General features: G+C 36.4%; 1 protein-coding gene across 2 annotated transcripts in view; it reads left to right on the top strand.

Annotated features, from left to right (window-relative positions):
• The window catches only part of palm1b (paralemmin 1b), a 65748-nt gene extending 43367 nt beyond the window's left edge, over positions 1-22381 (top strand). Inside the window, exons 4-7 of one of the 2 annotated variants that reach the window (XM_030126889.1) lie at positions 13686-13801; positions 21147-21217; positions 21462-21846; positions 21922-22381. In XM_030126889.1, coding sequence (XP_029982749.1) covers positions 13686-13801; positions 21147-21217; positions 21462-21838 — 564 coding nt within the window. In that variant the 3' untranslated portion in view covers positions 21839-21846; positions 21922-22381. Of the gene's footprint in view, positions 1-13685; positions 13802-21146; positions 21218-21461 lie in introns of both variants that reach the window. The other variant, XM_030126888.1, reaches the window with a different exon arrangement.
• Positions 22382-23297: the final 916 nt, after the last annotated feature.

Here is a 23297-nt window from a genome sequence, read left to right as displayed (position 1 = left end):
CTTTTGAATTCCTCTTCCCAGTTTTGCATAGTTGATAAAGCTGGAGCATCAGCCCCTATAGCACAGGTGTCAAACATGTGCCCCGGGGGCCAAATCCAGCCTTCAAAGGTTCCAGTCCGGCCCTTGGAGGAATTTGTGAAATGCAAAAATGACACTGAAGATATTAACAATCAGTGGTGTCCAAATCATTTTAATTCAGGTTCCACATACAGACACATACAGTCTGATTAGATTTCCAGTGGGTCAGAACCAGTCAAATAGGATCAGAATAACCTATAAATAATGACAACCCCAAATTCTCTCTTTGGTTTTTTGGTGCAAAAAAGTAAAATGACATGAAAATGTTTACATTACTGAACTATACTTTTACAAAAAACCTGAACAAATATGAACAAACAGAAATGTCTTCAGAAAAGTAAATGCAATTTGACCAATATTCTGCCTGTTACTAAATGTTTTTTGTGACTGTAACGCACATGTGTAAATGATAAACTGATAAACTGAGGCAGAATATTGTTAAAATTGCACTTGTTTTTCTTCAGACAATTCAAGTTGTTCATGTTATTCAGATTTTTAAGGAAACTTTGTAGATGTAAACCTGATCAGAGTAGAATTTTACTTTTTTCTCTGTTAGTATTTGACTGGTCCGGCCCACTGCAGATCAAACTGGGCTGAATGTGGAACTGAACTGAAATGAGTTTGACCCCCCCTGCCCTATAGACACCATGTCAGCATGAATGTCCTGGGGGGGGGGGGGGGGGCTCAGCCCTTTTTCTGCACACATTTGATCAGACCATGGTGCCACAGATAGTTCACCAAATGTCTGTAGTACTACTGTTCAAAGTCCTGAATTATTGATCCACTGTGGGTTTATCTGGAAGGAAACCATGCAGTTAGTATGAGGAGAGGTTGAATTTAATGTATGCACAGTTTCATAGCTGTGGACGAACTCCTTCTGAGTCAGGCTATGAACTTTTCAGCCCCCCCTCGTATGTACATATTTGAAAGACTTGAAGATGCAAGCATTAACCCTTTCATGTACAGTGGTCACTACAGTGGACAGTTATTCAAAACGGTTGTATTTTTATGGATTTTGTTGTTTTAGTTCCATATCAGCCAACACAGTGGACACTCATGCATCATCCTATACACTGACATTCAGACCATTACTGTAACTTTGCTGTTCTTCATAAACCTGATCTGCACTAGCATGTTTAAGTGTAAATCCGTTGCTTGTTATTGTTATTAGACTGTAGTTGTTGTTTTTTTAGGGTTTTTTTTGCATATTAACTCCATAAAGTGAGTAATAAGTAATATTATAGTATGTTAAAATATGACAAAACATCAGATTAGCAGCATTTAAAATTGTATTTCATAGTTTTCACTCAGTGTATCAGTAAATACATGTTTCTTTGCTTCAAAAATTAAACGCATGGTGTCCAGCTGAGTGGACATTTTTGCAACTCCATGAAAAATAGGTTCATAAAAAAAAAATTCAATCACATTGTTTTTTTCATGCCTAAAGAGGAATAAAAACACTCAGGAAGAAAAACTTGATTAGGATCAAAAAACAGTTTTCAAAATCTCTCTGACGGGACATTTTAGGGACAATTTGACCCACATTTTTATTTTTAAATTCATTTTTACTTATGCATCATCTCATACACTGACATTCAGACCATTACTGTAACTGTGCTGTTCTAGATAAACCTGATCGGCAGTGACATGTTTAAATGTAAATCAGCTGTTGATTGTTACACTTTTTTTTTTTTGCATATTATCTCCATGAAGTGAGTAATAACTAGCATTAGAATATGTTAAAATGTGAGAAAACATCAGATTAGCAGCATTAAAAATGTTTTTATTTCATTGTTTTCATATCACTTTCTGATATTGGGATTTAAACACGTTTCTTCACTTCAAAAACATAATGCACATTTTTGTAATTCAATGAAAAAAAAAAAACAAACTCAATTACATTGGTTTTTTCATGCCCAAGGAGGAATAAAAACACTCAAGAAAAAAAATTTGTCTAAGGTTCTCATAATTCATGCGTGAAAGGGTTAATAAAGAACACAGTATGCAAGAGAACCAGTAAAACACAAAGTTGCATATTGACATTTTTAAGGTGTACTGATTGATTTACATTACCCAGTGCTGTGGAGTAACAGTTAAGAAACACCTCATCTTAAAAGCTGAGCCACACAGTGGGATAAATTTGTAAAAAACATTACAAATCCAGCCTGCTCAACTGGATTTGAGAGCTTGAGGCATGTTTTCAGCTACAGATGAATTTGTTTATTTGCATATAGAGCAAGAGCAACTTAAGACGCATGTGGAGACACATTCTGATACCAGATGATTTTGACAACCTTTAGCCTTTCACTGATAAAAGAAGTGGATCTAAAACGTGAACCCTTACAACACAGGTGTCAAACATGCGTCCCGGGGGCCAAATCCGGCCCGCCAAAGGGTCCAGTCCGGCCCTGGGGGTGAATTTGTGAAATGTAAAAATTACACTAAGATATTAACAATCCTTTTAGTTCAGGTTCCACATTCAGAACAATTCAATCTCCAGTGGGCAGGACCAGTCAAATACGATCATAATAACATAGAAATAATGACAACTCCAAATGTTTCTCTTTGTAAATGTAAATATTTTCATGTATTTACACTAAAACAAAGTGCAATTTTACAAAAAATGTGAATAACCTGAAATGTCTTAAGAGAAGTAAGTACAATTTTACCAATATTCTGCCTGTTATTAAATGTTTTGTGTGTTTGTAGATCCACTGTGATCTGTATGTTATAATGTACATGCGGAAATGATAAACTGAGACAGAATAGTGTTAAAATTACACTTATTTTTACAGTGTATTCATGTTCTTCACATTTTTGAAAGAATAGTTTGTTGATGTAAACCTGTTCATAATGTAAATTAACTTCTTTTTGGTCTAAAACAGGAAGAAAAATTTGGAATTGACATTATTTATATATAATTCTGTTATTATTTTACTGGTCCGGCCCATTTCGGATCAAATTTAGCTGAATCTGGCTCCTGAACTAAAATGAGTTTGACAGCTCTGCCTTACAAGAGCAATTCAGACCCAAATACTGCCAGTTACTGCCAGCGCTTCTGGGAATAATGCTACATGTTTGTAATATTAAAAACCCAAAGAACAACTCCCAACAATTCAGAAATTCCTTTTCAACCTATCAGTCCCACGTAGTGAGATACTCCATTACTCCCCCTGTCACGGAATGTTCTGAATGGACAGATAACAGCAGCAGCTCCTCCACATGCTGCTGGACACACACACACACACACACACTCCCTAAAACACACACATTTAAATCAGCGTGGATGCGTACACACATTCATTATATCAGAGCTGAGGCTTTTGTCAGCGTATGTGTCAGTGCTATCAAAGCTATTCCAGCCCAGGACAATCCAGCAGGTCACAGATAAGAGCAAAGGTTGCGGCGTGCGTGCGTGCGTCCCCGCTTTTGCCGTTGCGTGCGCTCACTTTTTCTATTTTCAGAGCAAACCTTTGTAAGTGTGTATCTGTTCGTGTGTGGCTTCATTTTTGTGTGTTGCTCCATAAAAGAACACAGACGAACCCAGACAATGCAGAGGGCTTTGGCAGAGGAAACAGATTTTTGTCCCACTCCCACCAACAGGAAACAGCTCTTACACCCACCGCACCCCACTTTCAGCTCACACACTCCGACACACACACACACACACACACACATAGAGGGGAAGCATAATCACACAGTAGAGAAGCATTAGAAGGCTTTTTGTGCAAACCGCAGCAAGTATTCCAGGTTCAGCATTCATGTGGAAAACCCAATAAACATCTCCGTTTACACACCACGTTTTTATAAGGGTGTACCTTCTACACCATAAAACCACACTGTTGCATAAAGTGCACACCAGATTCACACACACAAATAGTGAGATGAGGTAATATGTTGTTAACACAGAAAACATAATAAGACTTCTGTTTTTCCAAATGTCCGCTCACAGCAGATGGTATTACGTAAGTGGCAGCTGGAAGTTCAAGACGTCTAGATTTTGTAAACGTAAAATATGCAAATTTGTAAAGGAAAGAATTTAGAGTAAAATAAATGACTAGTAAACATTTATTTGTATAGTACACCCTCTTAATGTCCGCCCTATGTGAAGATTAGGATTAGGTTTAGGTCAGACATACTCCACATGCTTCTGTTTCCTTGGAAGACATTTTTTTTAAAGGACCCAAATCCTGTCTGGACATTTTCAGCCATTCCGTGTTGATTCCATGTCTCTCCATTATGTAAAGAAGCAGAAGAAACTGACTTCTTGAAGTAGTTTTTCACGAAGTTACATTTACATTTATGCATTTGGCAGATGCTTTTTTCCACAGAGACTCACAGGGGAAAACCAAATATAAAAAAATTAATAAATAAATAAAAAACTAGAAAAGCACTCGGAGAGCGCAGACCTCCGCCAAGGCCAATCAGTGGGCCCCATACCCCCCCACATCCCCGATCACCACCAAAATGTAATCATTTGTTGCTTGTGCCAGTATCAACATTTCCTGAAATTTTCATCCAAATCCGTCCATAACTTTTTGAGTTATCCTGCACACAAACAAACAGACAGACAAACAAACCAACACCGACAAAAGCAGAACCTCCTTAGCGGAGGTAATACAATAAAATAAAATAAAATAAAATAAAATACAAGAATAGATTAAGAAGACATAAAAACAGCTGTACAATTTAAAACAGTGAAATAAAATACCAAGTAAACAACAGAATGACCATGATAGAGCTGCTACAGACTCTTACTCAGTTTTGAACCTTTTTGCCAACATTTCTGTGACATGAGCCCCATTTACTAATACGACCTGCGGAACTCTACTCATTTCTGATTATTGGAGAGGTCGTCTGCGCTCTTAATTCTGTAAAATCTGCTAAAGCGGCTAATTCCACTGCGATTTGCTTTCCTTATTTCAGCAAACATCCTGTGATCATATTCTTCTGTGAATCACCACCTCCTGTGATTTGATGTGGTTTGCAGCATGCTTTGTTTCCACTGCTCATTCATTGTGGCTCTTTCTGGTCTCACACTGTGGAGGCTGCTTTGGTGGTGATAAATGAACTTTATAAAAGTCTTCTGGGTGCAGGTTCAGGAGGCTCATGTTGGGATATAGGACAGATATTCACGGAAAGTTAAATCCTTCAGAAAAGCAACATGTCCAAAGATGATGAGGTGGATGTCACATGGCATTTGTCTGTCTTCAGCAGTTATCTGTAAGCGCCGAGCCTTGACATCAGAACAGGGGATTATGTCAGTACATTTGTGTAAGAAAAAAAACAAAAGGACACTTCTCTTACCCCAAGTCAGTGTTTCTCAAACTGTGCGAAGGCTTGCTGTGGGGGCCATGGGATCACTCCTGGGTGTTTTTTTTGTTTTTTTTTCTTCAGGTTAGAACATGTAGCAGGTGGAACTAATGTTTTAGCGTTGGAGCACCCTGGACTTATTTTATGGACACAAAACAAACCAATCTACTGCCATGGTGATCTGTCACTAGACTGGACAAAGAGTTTAGGTTTGGAGAATGGACAAGGACTGGACTGGAAAAGAAACATGTGACATGTTTGTGTTTTTGCACAGTTTGTACAGTTTGCACTTTAATGTTCTGTTGCAGCCACTGATATTGTTAAAATGTTCGTCTTTGTTACCAAAATTAGTTTGTTGTTCTAAAAAAAGGAACTTTATTGTCATAGTTGTAAGATAATCACACATTTCCTATTTTTATTTGGAAAAATGTCATCTCAGGGAGCAATCTGGTTGAGTTTATTTGTATTGTTCACACAAAAATCTAAGTTACTTTTAATTTGCGCAACAAATAATTGAAGGAAAAGCTAAAAGTATTGTTACAGTACTGATGTTTCTTTCAATAAAAGTTATAATTGCACCACAGTTACAGTGTTGTTGGGGTTGAGGGGGGCCTGGAGATTTTTCGTCCTCCAAAGGGGGGGGGGGGGCAGAAAAAGACTGAGAACCACTGCCCCCTAAGTGAAAGCACAACATGAAACACTGAGCTTGGCTTTAACTGTCAAATCAGCTGAGGTCCACAGGTTTTCCAGTCCCATGTGAACTGGTCTCCCAGAAAGTATTTAGGAGCATATTTCAGACCATTTAGCAAAGGAATAAGTTTTGTGGTTCTGGGATCATCAGTGAAATAGAATGTACAATGGGCTGATTCTGTAAGTCTGCCTTATGTTACAGAAGTTGACCTCCTGAGCGGGTTGGGGTCATATTTGTGTCATATTTAATTTAATGCAGATTGAATCATGTTTCAGTTATATGTAAAACACAAAAACTAGATGATTCCCTTTCAGGTCAAGCCCTAACCCCAGGTTAGTTCTATGAAGAGTGGAAAAGGTTCATATATGAACAAATGAGCACTATTATATTAATGCTTTTCTTTTTGAGTGTATTAACTTTCAAAATTACAACGGCGTATTAGGGTCACATAAGAAAAAAAACCCGCTTGTCACTACAAGAATAAAGTCGTTATTTAACGAGAATAAAGTCGTTATTTAACGAGAATAAAGTCGTTATTTAATGAGAATAAAGTCATTATTTAACAAGAATAAAGTCGTTATATTTGGAGAATAAAGTCATAATATAATGAGCAGTCATACCCACTCATGGATGTGGAACTGTGAACCTTTCGTGCAGTTCTTCTTTCATTTGGGGTTTAGACTCAGAGGCCAAATACTGAGTCTGTCCTCCATCCACACATTAGTTTAAGGACTCTGAAGACAGTTTACACACATTTGGGTTTGTTGTCAGAACTGAACTGATTTGTAGTAAAGTGTCTCTTTTGTTTTGGACAAACTGCTGCAGTGTTCGTCTGTAGGACTATCAGTGGAAACAGCAGAACTAAACACACAGGGTTTGTGTTTCTGAACAAACTGTGGATTCGACTGTGAGTTTAGGAGTCCAGCAGAAGGAAAGGATCTGCTTCACCTGTGGCCTTCGCTGTAAAACCAGAAACTGTCGAATTTTCAAAATATTACGAGTTTAATCTCATAAAAGTACGACTTTATTCTCGTTAAATAACGACTTTATTCTTGTTAATTAACGACTTTATTCTTGTTAAATAATGAGTTTTTTAAAACTACGACTTTATTCTTGTTAATTAATGACTTTATTCTCGTTAAATGATGAGTTTTTTTAAAACTACGACTTTATTCTTGTTAAATAACGACTTTATTCTCGTTAAATAATGAGCTTATTCTTGTAGTGACTAGCGTTTTTTTTTCTTATGTGGCCCTAATACGCTGTCGTACAAAATGCATTTTCCAACCGTGAACAGTTTTATTGCCGTCCTCCAGTAGAGGGAAACAAACAAGCTAAATTGTGAAATTCTTACAGCTGCTCAGTACATTTGGATGTGTGTGTACGTGAGTGTGTGAGTGTATGTGTGTCTGTAGCACAGTTCCGCCCTTTGTCTGCTACGTTAGCAGCTTTTACACCAAAGAACAATGGAAGAGACAGAACTTCAGAGCTCCAGCTTTACGAGCATTTGTGCAGACTGGTGTGTGTGGTGTGTGTGTGTGTGTGTGTGTGTGTGTGTGTGTGTGTGTGTGTGTGTGTGTGTGTGTGTGTTTGCGTACGCATGAGCAGCTACATTAAGTGATGTCAGACATTGGGAGCTGGGTGTGGTGAGCAAAAGAGAGAAAGAGAGAGAAATGGAAGTAGGGTTATATTCAGAGCCCAGGAGAGCATGCAGGGCTGGGGTATGAAGAGTGTTGAATTACAACATGTGAGAGGGTGTGTGTGTGTGTTGGGGGGGGCTTTAACCCTTTCATGCACAGTGGTCACTCCAGTGGACAGTTCTTCTCCAGCTGTTCTCTTGTACATTCATGGATTTTGTTGTTTTAGTTCCATATCAGCCAACACAGTGGACTAGGGATGGGACCATATGAAAATTTCATATCACGGTTATTGTGACCAAAATTATCACATTTATTGTTATCATCACGGTATTATTGAAATTGTGCTCAAAATGTTCAAAAAGTACTAATACACACACTGAAATAATTTAACCAAGTTGTATTTTGAGAGAAAAAGAAAAACTACAAAAAAAACAAAGAAAATAATAGTCACAATGTTCCTTCTGTGTCAGAAACATTCAAATATTAACCCTTAGTGGTCTGAGCCTATTTTGTCCGTTTTTCAGTCCTTTTGATTTTGCCTTTATATACTATATAAACAAATGTTTACTATACCCATGTTTGGGATCTGTTTTTTCAGCACAACTTCATCTATATCATCTGCCTTTTTTTCACTTTAACCTACTATAAAAACATATAAGGCCAGAAAACACAAAAAATATATAAAATTCGATTTGAAAAATGTATATAATTTATTGCAAAGATAACACACAGATGCTTAACGAACCTTTTCAAAGACTTTAAAAGTGAATATTGGTTCCATATATTAGGTATATCCAATTAAAATTGTAATAAATTAAAACTACGCTCACATATTTGACATAAAAGCAAATCTTTACGTAGGGTTTTTTTCTGGAAAAGTGCAGTAATCAAACACAGTTATCATGATAATTAGAATTTAAATGGTAATACTAACCATCTGCAATTTTACCACTGTTTATCGTTATACCGGTAATCGTTACATTCCTACAGTGGAAGCTCATGCATCATCCCATACAGTGCAATTTATACAATTACTGTAACTTTGCTGTTCTAGATAAACCTGATCTGCACTAACATGTTTGAGTGTAAATCAGTTGTTAAATGTTATTAACAGTTTTCTTAAACAAAAAGTTGTGGGGTTTTTTTGCGTATTATCTTCATGAAGTGAGTAATAACTACTGCTAAAGTATTTTAAAATGTGAGAAAACATCCAATTAGCTGCATTAAAAATGTTTTTATTTCATAGTTTTCACACAGTTTATCACTTTCTGTTTTTGTGTTTTAAATACATGTTTCTTTGCTTCAAAAATTAAACGCACGGTGTCCAGCTGAACGGACATTTTTGTAACTCCATGAGAAATAGGTTCATAAAAAAAATTCAATGTCATTGTTTTTTTAATGTCTAAAGAGGAACAAAAACACTCAGGAAAACATCTGGACTAACGTTCTCCTAATTCATGCATGAAAGGGTTAAAATACTGTGTGACTGGGTGTCTGGAGCTGCATTACTCAATGAATAAAGTTATAGTTGAAATATGACAGCCAGCGTTTAAATATGAAAACAAATCAAAATGGATTAGCACAGATAAACGCAACGGACAAATGCCAGCTCATTAAGCAAAACATAAACGAACAAGTTCATGAACCTTATGATGGATAGAGATGCATACATACATGAGAGAGGAAGGGGCGTGGGTCTACACAAAAAAAAGAAAAAAAAAAAAAAAAAGGGAGTGTGTGTGTGTGTGGGGGGGGGGGGTGCTGCTCTTGTTGCATCATCAGTGAGGAATTCACATCATGCACAGGTCCAGATTTTCATTCTGAGTTGTGAAAACAAGCACTTTTTCTTGCACTTTTCCATATGGCTGTTCAGGGCTGTGTTTGGCTGCACAGTCTAACAGCTGAGAATAACACACACACACACACACACTTTTATATTTACCTCAAAGCATGCCAAGTATTTGCTTTGATATTATCTTATCTGCAAAGGAGTTGGGACAGAAAGATGGAAAGAGTTAAGATAAAGGTACAGTTTAGAGTTGTTTGGAAACCAACAGTGGACATGACTGAAAAAGATATGAAGATGTGAAAACGTGTCAGAGACTCAGAGCTGAATCTTTGTGTCATTTTACTCCCATGTTGTTGGTGACTTTAATTAATGCAGGGGGAGAATTTAATTATCTTATCTAATCGTACAGTGAGTCCGTACAAGTACGTTTTATATCCGACACAGAGCTGATTGACAAATAATCTAAGAGCGCTTTGATTCTCAGTTCGAAAAGGACAAATGATTGTATGTTGGTGTGGTAATCTAGTTCGCAGGTGTCAAATATGTGGCCCGGGGACCAAATCTGGCCCGCTAAAGGGTCCAGTCCGGCCCGTAGGATGAGTTTGAGAAATGCAAAAATTACACTCAAGATATTAACAGTGAATGGCTTTACTTTAGGGGCCATAAAAAGCCCTACTTTAGTCTCAAGTGGGTCAGATCCGTAAAATACTACCATAAAAACCTACAAACAATGACAATTCCAAATTTTTCCTCTATTTTAGTGTAAAAAAAAAAAAAAAAAGGGAAATTACATGAAAATGTGTAAATATACAAACTAGTCTTTCACAAAAAATATGAAAAACTAGAAATGTGTTAGGAGAAGTCAGTGCAATTTTACTAATATTCTGCCAGTTACTAAAATATTTTGTAAATTTGCAGATCCGTTGTGATCTGTAAGTTTTAATGCATGTTTACACATGATAAGCAGAGGCAAAATAGAGTTAAAATTGCACTTATTTTTCTTAATAAATTTCAGTTTTTTCATGGTTGTTCATGTTGTTCACATTTTCAAAAGGACAGTTTGTAGATGCAAACGTTTCCATAATTTTTACTTTTTTCACTATAAAACACATTGAAATGTTTGGAGTTGGCATTATTTATATATTATTATGTTATTATTTTACTGGTCCGGTCCACTGCAGATCATATTGGGGTGAATGTGACCCCTGAACTAAAATGAGTTTGACAGCCCTGATCTAGTTGCTTTATGTGCATATGGTTTGAGATGATCTAATAACAGTTTGTAATTTCAGTTTGTCCATAAAGATATTTTCTGTCAAGCCTTGGGAAACATCTGATGCAGTTTGCAGGTCCAGTATGTGAGATTTAAAGGGATTTAAGGATGTGTTGTACTTTTTCAGCTGTGAAATACAACAGATTATGTTTTCATTAGTCATGTGAAAATGGGCCGGGGTGTCCAGTTTAATCTGCAGTTTCACTGTTAGATAGATTACATGATACAATACCTTTTGTTTACATCCTTTAGATTCTGAGCCAGATTTCTGTCTCACGCTCAATTGAGTTTAATGGGCGTATTATTCTATCTCTAAGGCTGAATTCTTCTGGTCACTGCCAGAGGCTGATGCCCTGGCACAACGCCATAGTCCACTTGGCAAACATGTTGGCAGCGGTTGAAGTGTGTGACCGAATCACTGAGAGGTAGCAGTCCATGCAGATGAACTCACACACACTGGATGAGAGATTATACTGAGGTCCAGTGTAGAAAAGACAGGTTCTGCTAATGAATTAAACAACTCCTTCCTGCTGAGGGATGTATGAGAAAAGGATCTGCTTGACATCCTTTCATTACAGCACACTGTAAAAAATGACTGTAGAATTAACACCAAAAAGTTGTAAAATTGCAACATAAAAAAACTGTAAGTGACAATACAATGCAAAGTTGTTTATTTGAAAAAAAATTTATGTTAACGATTGAATCAAATATAGCTGTAGTTTTTACAGGAAGAGTATGTGAACAAAACCAGATTTATATGTAGAAATGATGGATTTCTATTGTTTTATTGTTGAAATAACGGCCTATTTGCTTTTTTTTTTTTTTTTTTTTTTTTATAAAAAAGTTATAAAAAAGTGAACATTTTACCAATGTAACATTTTAAATTTGTAAATGAATGGGTTGGTAGAGTTGGTCGAGCGGTTCGTCCAATAACCAAAGGGTTGGTGGTTCCAATCCTGGCTCTGACTGTCCATATGTCCAAGTGTCCATGGAAGACACTGAACCCTAAACTGGTCCCAGTTGGACCTGGTGGATTTGGAAAGAGCTGTGGACACCATGAAGGAGGAGAAAATGAGCTAAAGAAGTGCAGAACATTTACCATTTAAATCCACTGTTAAATCTACATGTTTAAACTGTTAAATCTACATGTTTAAACTGTTAAATCTACATGTTACTCTGTAATATGTTTACAGTTGGATGTGTTTTTTACAGTATATACCTGTAAAAACAACAGGATTTTTTTTACAGTGCACTGCACAGTCTTCCACCAAAGACCTGGAGGGAGCACAGTTAACAGTGTAGTCGTATTCCTTGTGATCAACATTTATAGAAAAGTTCAATCATCTTTTGAGCTCATCATATACATATTTTGGCTAAAATGTGCTTAGAGGTCTTATTTGTGTCTTTGTTCATATTAAATCAATCTCAGTGAATCCAAAGGAACTTTGTGTTGGTAAATGACAGTTGTTCAAATGTACAGGATTTCAGTTCTGTTCAACATGTTGATGCTCATATGAACTATGTTTTCAGCTCAAAAATGTCCCATTTCAGCACAATTAATGCTATATTTTCATGTCACAAATGGACAAGTTCTATTTGAACTGAATTGAGCTGAAAAACAAATCTTCTATTCTTTTAGATTCCGCAGTTTTTCTTCCCAGATTCTCTCCTACATATCACATGTTTTATTTGTACAGGTTCAGTCTGGAGTATGGAGCTGATCCATCCTGCTTCTGTTCCACCAATACATACATGAAGAATGGCACACAGCACTGTTTACATCAACAGTTTTACAATAAGAAGCATTTTTATACAGAAAGAACAATTCTATATTGTTCTTTCCTCTTTAGTCTGATGATAAACTATCCAATAAATAATAGTGCTCCTAGTTTTTGCTCTGGGATCATTAGTGTAAACGCTGACATGGCTGCAGAGCATCAGTATGATGGGATCCACAACAACCATGTCACATCCGTCCACTGACACATTTAGTGTTTTTGTGTCAGCTGGGATTGTTTTAGATCCACAATACCAACATTTATGAAGAAGAGCACAATTAGCAATAGTAAGTCTATAAGTTTATTTCCAATAAAGTACTGGTACTGACCAGAGCATCATGGGTAATGTCACGTCTGTCCACCAGCACAAGTTTTCACATCCACGTGCTATTCCAAATCCAATATTTATGAAAATAGAGCTTCCACTGTCAAAGAATATCAGTAGTCTGTGCACAAATGGATTCAGATTCAGATTCAAGTTTATTTGTCATTTCAGCATATAAAAATACACAGAAACGAAATATTGTACTCAGGTCCCCGACTGTCAGCAGCATTTAGTAAAAATAGTATAAGTTACTGATGAAATAATAAAATACTGATATAAGAAAATAATAACACCCCTCCTAAAAATTACTTACAAATAACTAAAAAAAAGTTTTATTTATAACGTGCACAGCAGTAAAGTGCTCATTTAAAGTGCATTCTGGGCTCAAAGTTCAGCAGGAGTTCATCATTCTAACTGCCTCTGGGTAAAAACTGTTTCGGAGTCTGGTGGTCCGGGCTTGGATGTGCTGTAGTCTTCTGCCTGATGGGAGAAGGGTCAAAAATCCATGTGCAGGGTGGGTGGTATCATCCATGATGCTTTGGGCTTTAAAAGGAAAATCACAAAACTAGACACTGAAAACTTAGAGGAAATGGAGAAATTGTTGAACTGGAAGCTTTTTAATATTTTTATTTAATTAATTATAATTTTAATATTTTATTTGCTTTTTAATTAGCATTATTTCAACATGGTTCTATGCATTTTTGATAACTTTCTTTTTTTTTTTTTTTTAACAAAAATGGCCACTCATTTGACCCCCTAAGGAAATTTTAGCTGATTTCTATTTTTTGTCTCTTACAGTCAAAGGCACTGAGGGAGCGCTGGTTGTTAGATGGAGCTCCAGAGGAGGAGGAGACCCAGAAGCGCCTGCAGGAGGACGAGGTGAAGACCAAACTCCTGGAGCAAGTCATCCTCAGGTCAGAGTCTAAACACACATGCATCTTTGGGATGAAAATGGTCAGAATACATTTGAATACGTTTGGTTTGTGTAGTTCTTGTGGTTAAAATATCAGTACTTCATTCCAAGGCTTAACGATAAGCTGCTGAAAAAATTAGATATTTCCTCTCAGCCAGTCGGACAAAACACTATGTTTTCATCTGAAGCCACAGCTGATTCACAGGCTAATAATATTCTTCATACCATGTGAAGTTACGTGCATTACAAGTGATATAATCAAGACAGGAAGGAAGACAGATAAATCGAGCTCCAAAACCATGAATGACTGCGTGCTTTAATTGATTAGAAATACATGTTTTGTGTGAGACTTTTGGTATTTGGCTTAAATCAAGTGATACCCATTTAGTATAAGAGCTGTCTTTGTGAATATACTGAAATAATACAACTAGGTAGCCATAGTATTTTGTGTATACACTGAAAAATGACTGTAGAATTAACACCAAAAAGTTGTAAAATTGCAACATAAAAAAACTGTAGGTGACAATACAAAGCAAAGTTGTGTATTTGAAAAGATTTCTGTGTTAACGATTGAATCAAATATAGCTGCAGTTTTTACAGGAAGAGTATGTGAACAAAAGCAGATTTGGATGTAGAAATGATGGATTTCTATTGTTTTTAGAAAATAAAACTGTACATTGAAAAACAATGTGGTGCCGTTTAAATTGTAAGACCATAATGTTGAAATAACGACATATTTGCTTTTTTTTTTTTTTTTTTTTTAATAAAAACAAGTTATAAAAAAGTAAACATTTACCAATGTACCATTTTAAATTTGTAAATGAATGGGTTGGTAGAGTTGGTAGAGCGGCTCGTCCAATAACCAAAGGGTTGGTGGTTCCAATCCTGGCTCTGACTGTCCATATGTCCAAGTGTCCATGGAAGACACTGAACCCTAAACTGGTCCCAGTTGGACCTGGTGGATTTGGAAAGAGCTGTGGACACCATGAAGGAGGAGAAAATGAGCTAAATAAGTGCAGAACATTTACCATTTAAATCCACTGTTAAATCTACATGTTTAAGCTGTTAAATCTACATGTTTAAACTGTTAAATCTACATGTTACTCTGTAAATATGTTTACAGTTGGATGTGTTTTTTACAGTATTGTTCTGGAAACCACAGCTGCCAGTTTTTTTTCTGTAAAAACAACAGGATTTTTTTTTTTCCAGTGTATACTTTAATATTTTCTTCATGAAATGGTTATAAAATGGTTTGTTGGATTAATTTTTTTAGCCAAAGTGAAGAGATAAAGGCATTTTTGCTGATTTTTTGTAAAAAAAAAAAAAAGAAAAAATCATATGTATTCACTCAAAATAGTTTCTATACATTCTTATCTCTTTGTACTCTGTGAATGGTATTAATAAATTACAGATCAGTCTGAAATATTTATTAAAATGCATAGTAGTAAATCTCCTCCTAAAATAGCTGGACTACAGACTATACGGTATTGTATAACAGATGACCTTTCTAAATAAATGTCCATCTGAAGCTAAGACTGTGCCGTTTATATTTTCCATACAGTTCATATCTTTAAGTCTTTGAGTCCATTGATCCACAGTGGGTGGGTGCAATCTGAGCCAGTTCTTGCTGTTATCATTTTTCTGGCTAATAATGAGCTCTGAGCATGTAATATTATATTTTCCCCAACTCTCTTGGATATACATTACCTGGAAGCATCTGCTGTGGTTCAAGTGATTTATCACAATCTACAGTCATTGTTGTTTCCTTTTTAATCTTGATTTGATTTTGATTTGATTTATTTATTTATTTCGAACATGGAAAGAAACAAAATAAAACAAAACAAAACATTTAAATGGACAGAATCTATCTTCAAGCACACACAAGTCTGAACTCTGCACGGTCGAAAAGGAGGAGGAAGAAGTCTTAAATTTATTTAATCCAACCCCTCAGTGCTTTTACACCTTTATCATTAACTTAACCCTTTCATGCATAGGCCACTCCAGTGGTCAGTTCTTCTCCAGCTGTTCTCTTGTATATTCATGGGTTTTGTTGTTTTAGTTCCATATCAGCCAACACAGTGGACACTTACACACCATCCCATACACTGACATTCAGACCATTACTGTAACTTTGCTGTTCTTGATAAACCTGATCTGCACTAACATGTTTAAGTGTAAATCAATTGTTATTTGTAAGACAAGAAGTGTTTTTTTTTGCATATTATCTCCATGAAGTGAGTAATTACTAGCATTAGAATATGTTAAAATGTGAGAAGACATCAGATTAGCAGCATTAAAAATGTTTTTATTTTATTGTTTTCATATCACTTTCTGATATTGGGTTTTAAACATATGTTTCTTTACTTCAAAAATTAAATGCATGGATATATTTGTAATTCCATAGGCAAAAAAAAACTTGATCACATTGTTTTTTTCATGCCTAAGGAGGAATAAAAACACTGAAAAAAAAATCTTGACTAAGGTTCTCACAATTCATGCATGAAAGGGTTAATACAAGAATCAAACAATACTATTTTCCTAATTTTAGCATCGAACCACAACTAATCCATACTGCAGTAACTGAATTATACACCACAGTCTGTTCATGTCAGTGCAGTCATACAAACAGACTCAACAATTCAACAGTTTTCTTCAATAATTACAGCAGATTTGATTTGATTTGATTTGATTTGATTTGATTTGATTTGATTTATTTATTTATTTCGAACATGCAAGGAAACAAAATAAAACAAAACAAAATAAACAAAATAAAACATTTAAATGGACAGAATCTATCTTCAAGCACATACAAGTCTGAATTTTGCAAAAGGAGTAGGAAGAAATATAAACTGATTTAATCCAACTCCTTAGTGCTTTTACACCTTTATCACTAAATTAATACAAGAATCAAACAATACTATTTTCCTAATTTTAGTATCGAACCACAACTAATCCATAATGCAGTAACTGAATTCTACACACCAGTCTGTTCATGTCAGTGCAGTCATACAAACAGACTCAACAGTTCAACAGTTTCCTTCAAAAATTCCAGCAGATTTATCAGTACAACATCATCCAGAAACAAACAGGCCTCAGTTTCAGTATTAACCCTTTCATGCACAGTGGTCACTGTAGTGGACAGGTTTTCTACAGCTGTTCTCTTGTATATTCATGGGTTTACTTGTTTTAGTTCCATATCAGCCAACACAGTGGACGCTTATGCATCATCTCATAAACTGCAATTCGTACCATTACTGTAACTTTGCTGTTGTTGATTGGTTCTTGAGTGGAAATCAGTTGTTAATTGTTATTTTTTGCATATTATCTCCATGAAGTGAGTAATAACTAGTATTAGAATATGTTAAAATGTGAGAAAACATCAGATTAACTGCATTAAACATGGTTTCATTTCACTGTTTTCATATCACTTTATCATATTTGGTTTTAAATACATGTTTCTTTGCTTCAAGAATAAAATTCATGGTGTAGCTGAGTGGACATTTTTGCAAACCTGTGAAAAAAAAACTTCAATCTCATTGTTTTTTTCATGCCTAAGGAGGAATAAAAACACTCAAAAAAACAAAACAAAACTCAACTATAAGGTTCTCATAATTCATGCATGAAAGGGTTAAACACTGTCACCTCTAAAGAATTAATTATTTATATATTTTTTAAAACTGAATCATGTTTGATATTTGTTTGATCTCCACACAGTTTTCCACCACAGAGGAACTTTTTAACCTAGTGCGTACTTTAAGAATCTTTAAATTAAATTTTCCCCTTAAATCATAGCCTCCCTCTCTTTCACTAAACATTTCTTGAATATTACCCAGCAGTCAGTTATTCTTTGCTTTATACAATATTTGAATAGTTTTAAAGTCCACAAGGTCGATGAGTTTTACAGTTTTAGATCGGAAAAATAGTGGATTTGTGTGTTCGCGAAAACCGACATTGTGAACGGTTCTTACTGCTCTTTTTTTGCAGTAGAAAAAGTCTGTGTAATGAACTTATATATGTATTTCCCCATACCTCCAAACAGTCACTTAAATAAGGTCAGATCAATGAATTATACAGAATCTGAAGTGATTTTCGATCTAATATCCCCTTTGCTCTGGCCAGGACTGAGACGCTTCTGGATAGTTTATTTTGTACATATTTTATGGGAGGTTTCCAGCAAATTTTATCATCAGTTATCACTCCAAGAAACTTGTTTTGATTCACCCTTTCTATATCTACACCCTTTATTTGGACCTTTACCTCATTATTTGTTTTACATTTACCAAAAATCATGAATTTCATTTTACAAAGATTTATTGACAACTTATTTTTGTCAAACCATAATTTAGTTTTATTTAGTTCTGAAGTGATTATGTCCAAAAATCTTATGCCAGTAAATTTGTAATTTAGGGTAAGAAGTGTGTGGAAATATGAAAAAAACAAATGTCATACTAGCCCACATGTTTTCAACAAAAATGATCTAATGTCATAGTTGACTTTTACTAATGTTTTTTTTTTTTTTTTTTTTTAAATCTCAACCAAATTCTTTCCAAGTATGAGTACTTAGAACACTCAGACCACCAAGGAATATGATGTTGGACTTCAATTTCCATTAACTTTTCACATCCAGTGTGTTGTCCATTGGGTTCATGTAAATTCATGTAAATACTGTATAGGCAAAATATTATTTTCTCAGGGCATTTGTGTTCTCAACCCCTTCAGTCATCTACTGTTCAAACTTCGTTGGTAAATCCAATTAATTTCACCCTGTTCCTTGTGTGCCTCTAAATAGTGCTGTACATGACAAAAACATTCCAGATCATTAGAGGCATGATCTAATGAGCCTGAAGCTGGGAAGATGCCTCAGCAGTCATCCTCGCAAACAGCTGACTAACTGTCCTCAGGCCTTTCTCTGCCCATTTAAGAAAAGTTCTTTCTGGTTTGGAAAAAGTCACATTGAGGGGTTTTTTTTTTGGTTTCCCTCAGTAAAGGCATGCGCATGTAGATTTATTTTATTTATTTGTTTTTCCCAGATTGTGAGAATATAATTTACTTGAATATTGTGCATCGTAACCCTTTATGGTGCACTCATAGAAAAAATCTGAAATACAAAATTTCCACCTTAGTGTGTTATTGGAGGACATAAAAAGAATGTATATCTTTTGTGAACATTTTCGAAATTCTTTATTGTTATGTAGAAAATCAAGGACAGTGAAGTTACCATATTTGGTTCCTTACCTGTAAGTGTCAAAAAACAAACAAACAAACAAAAAAAAAACAAAAGAAATCCGAGAAGTGTAAAAATACAAGATAAACACATGTAAGGTGAAAGAACATCACTGTTAGAACATTACGACACCTGTGCACATCCACAGGATCCCTTTGAACATCATTCCTTACATTAGTTCCATTAGAGGTGGACCTGACAGACCCTGGAGACCACATTAGACCTGACAGACCCTGGAGACCACATTGGACCTGATAGACCCTGTAGACCACATTGGACCTGACAGACCCTGGAGACCACATTGGACCTGACAGACCCTGGAGACCACATTAGACCTCACAGACTCTGTAGACCACATTGGACCTTACAGACTCTTTAGACCACATTAGACCTCACAGACTCTGTAGACCACATTGGACCTGACAGACCCTGTAGACCACATTGGACCTTACAGACCCTGTAGACCACATTGGACCTTACAGACCCTGTAGACCACATTGGACCTGAGATTGTGGATTCACTGTCTTCACTGGAACTGTTGCTGTCATTGTCTTGTAATGTATGTGGAAAAGACCAAAAATAGTCACTTGCCCATTAAAGGGTAAAGTCTCTGCTGAACCTTTACCTGTTGGTCGGTCCTGCCCTATATGCATCTAATTAACATCTACATCAGATCAGATCCACTAGACCAGGGCTGTCCAGCCTGTGGCTGTGGGGCCACATGTGGCTCTTTAGCACCCCCCTATGGCTCTGCTCTAAAAACATAAGCAACAATTTGAAATGAACAGAATGAGGCATTACGTTTTAACATTGTTATAGGCCTAAATATTCTAACTTTGTCCATCTGCAAAAATGTGCTGGCTTTAAATGGAATGAATTCATTTTGACAGTATAAAAACCAAAATGTACTATTTTTTTGCCAAATTCAATACAAGATGCTCAATTTGCGTTTGTTTGTAGTTTGTAAGAAAGCCACTATACATGAAAGTTAAGCTTCTTCTTTATTACACAACATAAATATGTTTTGGAAATAGTGTCCATCATTTAAAAAAAAATTTACAAATCTTGAATGTTTTCATTCTTGTCGCTGTATGATTTCAAAAATGCACCAGACATTGCATTATTGTTTTGGAAATACAAAGTTAAATAGCTAACTATCACAGCAGAGCAGCCACCTCATGGTAAAATGTAGATGGGTTAAAATTAGGGATGTAAACAATTAATCGACTAACGATTAACTGTCGATAAGAATTTGCTCGATTAAATTAATAATTGTCAGTTAATTGCCCTTTTCCGCCCATCCACACCTGTCCGAAGGCTGCCGGTTTGTCCGTGCTGCGCTGCGGCTGAGATAGCCGGTCATTGAACCAGATCATGGAGTTGATGAGTTAGAATGTGTGTATGGACATGGAGGACCAAACACAGACCGACCGTCTGTTTATAGGAGCGGTGCACCCCCGAATAAATACACGCACAAATGCAGGGTCGGTATCGGAGCGTTTTCCCTGGAGGCTGATCTAGTCTACAGTCAGTGAAAAGTTTCACTGTCACTTCTGCGGGGGCACAGACTGCACCATACCCCCATAGTATTAGTAGCAGGACGGAAAGTGACGCACGCACGCACGCGGTTACCAACCAACACGCACGCATCCCCCGACCGTACTGCTCGCGTGCGAGTACCCGCCCCCGACAAAAGGCACGCGCGTGCACCCCCCCATCAACAGATGAATTCCACAGGAAACAGACTGTATCCAATGGTTCAATAAATGAATCATTAAGGAATATGACGTGATTTTTTTCATGAAGTATAGAAACAATATTTAGCTTTTATTCTTATAGACCGTATTGAAAAAGAAATTCAGGTTCTCAGGAAAATCGCCGCTTATCAATTAATCATTAATCAATCGATAAGGGCAACCAACTAACAATTAATGAATTAATCGATAATTTGCATCCCTAGTTAAAATATTTTTGTCATGGCTCCAGTCTGATTTCTTTCTTTTTTCGAGACGAAAATGGCTCTTTAGGTTGTACAGGTTACTGACCTCTGCACTAGACCATAAAGTCAGTCATGTATTGATGTTTTTAATAATCAGAGTTCATGTATGTGTTTCTGAACCAGGCTGGAGCAGGAGATCGAAGAACTTGAGACAGGCGTGCCAGCTAATAAGGGTGTGGCCAAAGAAAATGGAGGTAAGTTCAGTCCCCATGACAACATGTGATGACTCATGAAACCATGGCAACGCAGCCTGACACCTGTACCAGAAAGAGAAAGGGAGCCACTAATAGCATCTTCATTGACTCTATTAAATTGCCTTTCTCTTTCCTGGGACTCATTAAAAGATTATTTCTTTTTTTTTTCTTTGTCTGACTCACCCTGGTTCCCCTTTTGCTGCACCCTCCTGACCCTTCACTGATGCTCTGGTGCACCCTATAGGTGAGAACGGAGTAGTGCAGACCTCTGGTCAAACCCCCAAGAGAGAGGTGGCAGGGATTGAGGCCAAGCTGTTGGGCCCCAGTCCTGACCAAGCAAGTGCAGACAACCCCGTCACCCTGGTGTTCATGGGATACAAGACGGTGGAGGAGGAGGCGGAGACCCGCACAGCCCTGGGAATGGAAGGGGTCGATGGCAACGTCAAGGCAGAGTTTGTCGTCATCGAGGACGGCGAAGGCAAAGTGGCGGGAGAGGCGGCGACAGAAGAGCAGGCTCCACCCAACGGAAGCATGGCCGAAAAAGAAAAGGCCAACGGAGGGGAGGAAGGAGAGAAGGAGAAAGAGAAGAAACAGACCTGCAAATGTTGCACGGTCATGTGAGATGGGAATATGTGTATGTGTGAACGTGTACACACCTGTCATGTGTGCAAGTGCATGTGTCTGTAACTGCAGATGTGTGTAACTGTGTGTGTGTGTGTGTGTGTGTGTGTGTGTGTGTGTGTGTGTGTGTGTGTGTCAGGACTGGAAAAAAACTAAAACCGGAATTACAGTTACACAGCCAATACACCACAGGGGGCTGATATAAGCTCTAGCTACGTCAACAAGAACCACAAAGACTCATAAGTACACTTTCCTCTGTATACTTTCTCTGATATGTATTTGACTTTTGATTTCTATTGATATTTTTCTATTTTTCTGTCTTGACATTTATATTGTATTCAGTATGTATATCTTTATTATGGGACTGTGTACTGTAAGTTCATCGTTATTATCATTGGAAAAGAAAAAAGAATATGTATTAGCTCTCTGGATTGTACTGCTAGCCACTGGGGAAAATCTGGAATCTTTCAATCATTGTACTTAAGTCAAAACAACAAAATATGAAGGACACAGATACTTATATATGTGTATATATATATATATATATATATATATATATATATATATATATATTTCTCTGTGTAAGCCTACCAACTATTTATCGGTCAATTTCATAATTGCAATATTGTCTAAGATATTATTTTAAATAGTATTTTAATATATTGATATGAAATTATGTTTTATACAATGTATTTATTGTTTTTGGTTGTCTCTATCATCTCCAGTCATCAACTGCATGTCAGCTTGTAAGCACTACCAGAATCGCGTTACAATCATAACAAGTGTCTGTGCTTTCTTAGACTCATATGCACTCATATCTTTAGTTACGCAAGTCTCTCTAGTAACAATACATTTAATTGGCAGTGTTAGAGATATGCGATAAGTTTCTACAGCACCAAAACAAAGAGGCAAGTTAGTATAGAGGGTATGCACTGAATCATTTCCCCTCAGATGGGACTGAGTGGTAAAACATGCTACAACACTGAGGAATTTAGTAGCTATGATTGAAGAGATAAGGTTTTCTGTTTGAATTAAAACCACATATTTTTTCCATGCTAAACTGTATTCTTAATAATCTACAAATCTCATAACTTTGTATTTATCATAAGTCCTTGGCGACAATAGTGAGCTACAAACAGCTGCTAGCGATATAGCGAAAGCATTGGCTGTAGCTCTTAGTGCAACCACTACAGCTAAAGACAAAAATAAAGTACATGGCTCAAGTAATATATAGTCAGAAAGGTAATAAATGATACTTGTAGACCCTTAACCAAATATAACCAAACATTTTTATCAGTAGTTGTCAAATAATTAAATGGTCAAACTCTGGACGCATTGATGTTAGCGACTTTGTAAGCATTATCGCTATTAGCATGCACGTAGTAAGCTAACAGTCAACACAACCATTCATCTTAAATTGTGAAGTAAAAACTGAACAGAACTTTGGCTGAAATGTGTC

The sequence above is a fragment of the Sphaeramia orbicularis genome, chromosome 22, assembly GCF_902148855.1.
Source record: "Sphaeramia orbicularis chromosome 22, fSphaOr1.1, whole genome shotgun sequence".
Taxonomy (NCBI): Eukaryota; Metazoa; Chordata; class Actinopteri; order Kurtiformes; family Apogonidae; genus Sphaeramia; species Sphaeramia orbicularis.
This window is presented reverse-complemented; position numbering and strand designations above follow the sequence as displayed.